The 5,036-nt window shown below is 36.3% G+C and overlaps 1 protein-coding gene across 1 annotated transcript in view; it reads left to right on the forward strand.

Moving 5' to 3' along the window:
• Positions 1–376: 376 nt before the first annotated feature.
• Positions 377–5,036, forward strand: part of ODF2L (outer dense fiber of sperm tails 2-like) — a 17,203-nt gene continuing 12,543 nt past the window's right edge. Inside the window, exons 1-4 of the mRNA XM_008949312.1 lie at positions 377–478; positions 3,475–3,537; positions 3,770–3,841; positions 4,669–4,785. Of these exons, the coding sequence (XP_008947560.1) occupies positions 377–478; positions 3,475–3,537; positions 3,770–3,841; positions 4,669–4,785 (354 nt within the window). The remainder of the gene's footprint in view (positions 479–3,474; positions 3,538–3,769; positions 3,842–4,668; positions 4,786–5,036) is intronic.

Consider the following 5,036-nt stretch of genomic DNA (forward strand, 5'->3'; position numbering starts at 1 on the left):
GAAGGGCCGACGGCCGCCGCTCCTTGCCCCCTGCTCCGGGCAGCGAGGAGGTGGGGAACCCAGCCGCGAGTTTTCCCCCGTTCTTCCTGTGCGTTCAGGTTTCTGCTTTTGAGGGCCTGGATTGCTCCGCACGGAATGTGCGGATCCAGCGCTCCTGGAGAGGTTATAAATAACGAATATGTGTGCAGGATTTCAGTTGCAGTAATTGTGTTAAATCTCTGATGAGGCGAGGTTACTTGGTCTAGTACACAGGATTTCCTAGTACACTGGGTTTCCTAGGGAACGACTTGGGACGCCAGTAACGTTTCAGTGGCTGTTTCACTGAATAGCAGTATATGTTAACGTATTCTGTCTTGTTTTACAGAGTTAAAACAAAATGTCGTCATCATCACCCTTGTCTTTACTGGTACATCCCTGTGCTGCCCCCTTATTGGACGTTGATCTTCAGGAAGAATTTCTTCTTCCTCATGCTGCTGAGGCAAGTTCATTCTATTCCTGTTAAGCTTGATTTTTACATGCGATTTACTTTCTTAACAAGACTCAAAACAGGTATTTCCAAACATACTTCCTAGCTACAGATGGGAAGTAGGTGATATTTCAAAAAATGGGTGAGGATGCCAGATGTAAAAATGGTGTATTGAAACTATGGGACAATTCTTATTTGTTCTTTTCTGCTTACAGAGATGGGCTAGAATAAATGAAATACAATGTTTTATCTTCTAAGATGATGTTTTCACTGGAAGTAATTAAATTGAAGAACTTAGTTTGGTTATATAACTGAGAAAAAGGTATAGAAACTTGGACCATTACACAAGTTGACATCTTCCAGAAAATTTAAGCCTATAATAAAACAAGACACAAATATAAATATATAAAAAATATAAACCATTAGATGTTTGGGGTGTAGTTTTTTGCATTATGGTAACAGTTGGAAGCACAACAGTCTACATTCTCATTCTGTGAGGAAATGATTTTTTTTAGTTGGGAACTTCACAGATTCTGTTATTCATTTTCTCAATTATGCTAAGGAGATACAGATATAAGAATTAAAACTCGGTCTAACTAACCGTTTTGATGGAGATGCACCTGGCACAGGCTGAAAGCAGAAGAAATGAGTCCTGGTGGTGGGTGGAGAAGACAAAACAATCCACTTCTGAAAAACAGTGAATAGTCAGTGGAGCACTGAGCCGAGTAAACAGATAACTGCTTGATGAGGACATCAGTCGTGCTGAAGTGCAAGGGTAGAGGCAGGAGAGAGGTGCTGGAGAAAGGGTGAGGGTGACACGCAGGTTCCTGGTGCTTGGCGAGGAAGCTGCAGGAATTGGATGTGTTTAGGTTGTAGGCAATGATACATGGCTCTGGATTTGCCATGACATGGGCAGCGTCATGCTTCTGTGCAGCCCTGCCTGGTGAGGAGCTTTTCTAAACTGGGAAAAGAGAAAAAACATTGGTGCTTCCCAACTGGAAGAATTCTGGTGTGAAGCATAGCATCAGTATCTGAAGCAGGGCTTGGCCTCCAACTTCGCTAGAGGTAAACTGTTTACCTTTGTCTTGTAGATCAGGTGTGTTCTGTAAGCAATCAGTTGAGTATACACCCTATGATGTCACAAGCTTTTACCCTTCTTAAGAGTCATAAATGAGAGGTTTCTTTGATATTTAAAATCTCTCCTAGATTATTTTCCTGAGTAGTTGACTTGTTTTCTGTTGGTATCCTTGAATTAGCAAGATTAATGTCCTAGCTGTGGTGATACTAAATGTTACATAATTATGAATGCTGCATTAGGAGAAAATGTATGTGGCACCTGGAGAAGCAGGAAAACTCTGTTCACTGATTCGGCCAAATAAAATGGATTATCACAGAACTACAAAAGCCATCCAAGACAGAATATATTTTACTTATCCAAGCAAAGAATCTGAGAGTCCAGAACAGCAAGTAAGAAAATATGTAAGGCATAAATTTGGAACCAATGGAAATGTACATTTCTTACATGAGTCTTAAACTAACACTTAGGTTTTTGTGGTGTCCTGTCCACTAATAACATCCCTGCAAAGTCGGAAGGAATTTGGCGAGCTATGTATTTTGAAACAGTAGGTGGATCACGGTAAATTCCTGTTTAACAGTTGTGTTGTATGGAACTCAAACAGAAACGTACTGGAGCCAAGAATGTAGATTTCTTTTAAAATTAAATGTGATTTGTCATGGCTGACTTTCTTAGCTTCCTTTTGGAAGTCATAAAGCTAACTCTGTTCTTGTGAGCTAATTAAGATGGGTGTCTATTCTGATTTTTTAAAAAACTTTTACAGAAACTCTTGATTTTTCAGATTTTCATAGACATTGATATCTGTCTTACAGTATGAGGCGCTTTGTTGATTGTTAGAGAGAAAGTTCATAGAGAACTAACTGTGTGGGGAAGACAATTTCCTGAGAATGGAAAGATAGTGTATGAGTAATTTAGGCTTCCGGTCACTTTTCAGTTCTGGGAAGTCTTCTAAGCCCTCCTATTTTTGCCAATAAATAACTGGGGTCACAAAACACCATTCCTGTTTATGTTTTTTGCTGATAGCAAATCTGACTCAGTGTAGTCAAAAAGGGATAAGACTACTGCTGAATAAAATGTTTATGAGTTTGTAGTGCACGACAGGTGGAAACCTGGGTGCAGAATAGTCCACGTTGTGACATTACAGATAAACATGGGATCAAAATTACAAAACATTCTGAGGAGTTACATGCAGGCCAAGATTAGATGAATGCTTTGCAAGGAGTTGTAGTAAAACTTCTGATGTCAGTTTCCAGCTTGAGGCAGTGGGTTTATCTTCTCACTAGTGAAATTACGTTTAGGATTTAAAATCTGAAAATTCCTCAAGTAGTGTTTTGTTCTGTTCTGTTGTTTTTTGTTTTTTTTTAACGGAAAGTTACCCACCCCAAAATCAAGCATTCTAAAATGATGCTTAGTTGACAGTATTATAGGCACATAAATTCTTCTGGATTTGTGGTAGCAGTTAATTTAGGTTGATCTTTATCTCCAAGCCTGTGATTTCTGGTTCAGTCTTCAAATTATCCTATCTAACTGAAGTTCCTGAAAGGCTTTAATACTTACTGTTTAATAAAATCAAACTTATTGATCTTTAAAATATAATGAGTTGTACCAATGCTTTTACTATTTATGTGTTTAAATAACACTTAAGTATTTATGATATTGATAAACCTTTTAGCTAAAATAAAGGAATAAATTGTATAAAATGACCGTACTTGGTTTTCTTCAGTTACAAAGTTCTATGCAAAAAATAAACTGAATCTTTAGGGTTCAAGCCACTATATCTAAGTAGCTTCTATGTATACGAGCTTTTATATTCATATGTATCAAATTTGAAAATGTAGCATAATATATGTACCAAATTTAAAAATGTTGAAAAAATGCTAAATCAATTATAGTTGGAATAAATTTTTAAATGTTTCCTGCTTCTGTCTTGCAGTTAAACAGTAAAACCATTGACACTTTGATGCAGAAGTTAAGTGAAAATGAAAGCCAAAATACTGTAAGCAAATTAAAATTTCTCTCTCTTTTTATTCTGTGCTGTACATCTGAAAATGGCTACCTCATGGGACTATACAATTTCAAGTGACAGTAGAAAAAGTAGGAGTACTTGTGGTTTATCATCACAAAATAGAATCTTAGTTTTACAGCTAAAATGTTCATCAGTGGGCATTACCGTTGCATTTTTATGTACAGACATTAAAATAATTTCTTTGTTATTTTTTTTCATTAAGCAACTCAGGAGAAAAATACTTGAAAAGGAGGAACATGTTAAAGAGCTTTCATCCAGGCTTCAGCTTGAAAAAGTGAGTGACTGTTTCTGTTGAAATGAATGTTTTCTCCCCGTGTGTTAGGTCTTATTTACAAATAATAATTTTTGAGAAAAGCAATTATTTCAAAGACCTCTGGAAAAAAAAGGAAAATCTTGAAAGACGTTTCCTACAGAAATATCTTAAAACCATGAAGACTGAGTCTGCCTTTCATACTGGCATCTATAATGAAGGCTTGCACTTGGGCATTACAATGCTCTTCTAGTCTATACTGGTAATTTGATTCATTTCTTCCTGTTTTCATTATTTCTTACTTAGCACAAGCCAAAGGAATCAAGTTGCAAGACATTTCATAAAATCATCTGACCTCAGTTCTGGTGACATAAATCACCTTGTGCTTTATGTATCCCTCCAAACTTAGAGTTTGAATTAAATATATCAATACTTCTACTAGCAGGTGATGGTCTTTGGTATTTAATGAAGGTCAGTTCAGGTCTAATTAGTCATGGCAGAGCTGATCTGTGTGGCATAATTTTGGTCAACCTGCTAGCTAGATGTCTTTGCTTAGCCTGGATTTTGGAGCTCGTGCCTCCAGATGTTGTTCATACTACTTAAGTGTCACACTAAACCTGAGGTGTCAGTTATACATACATTGTTTCAAGTTTGTGATTTCTGTTTAACAATAAAATTAGTAACAAGTTACTGCTTGTAAATGTATTTGTAGAATGTGTTTTATCTTTTCCAGGTTTTGAGGACGTTCAAATGTCAGTTAGAAACTACAGTGAAGTAGAAAGAATATAGATAGTATCATACAGCCTATCTTCACAGACTCCAGTAGATTTGTGTTTGTTTCTTTTTCTTAGGTCAGTGTACAGAAAGAAGACAGTCTGTCAGCATCAGTAAGGGCAGTACAAGCTCACCTGCAATGTCAAATTCAAAGAAAAGAAGTGGAAAATGATGAATTAAAAGTGAAAATACAGGTCAACATATTTTTACCTGTGTTTCAGTTTATTTGAAAAAATTAGCAAAGCCTTATTGTAGTCAGAATTTAATTCAGATGTGAGAGTTAAATCTTAAAAGTATAACTTGAAATCAATTTCTTGGTAAATGAAAAATTTTGAAGAGTAAAAATTACTAGCATTTATATTTTGCATAGTCTGCCTGTCTACACTGTCTTAATTGCAAATTGTTTATTCTTTTCTCAAACTGTGCATACTAACAGTCCTGCTGA

The sequence above is a fragment of the Merops nubicus genome, unplaced genomic scaffold (genome assembly GCF_000691845.1).
Source record: "Merops nubicus isolate BGI_N331 unplaced genomic scaffold, ASM69184v1 scaffold50281, whole genome shotgun sequence".
Classification (NCBI taxonomy): Eukaryota; Metazoa; Chordata; class Aves; order Coraciiformes; family Meropidae; genus Merops; species Merops nubicus.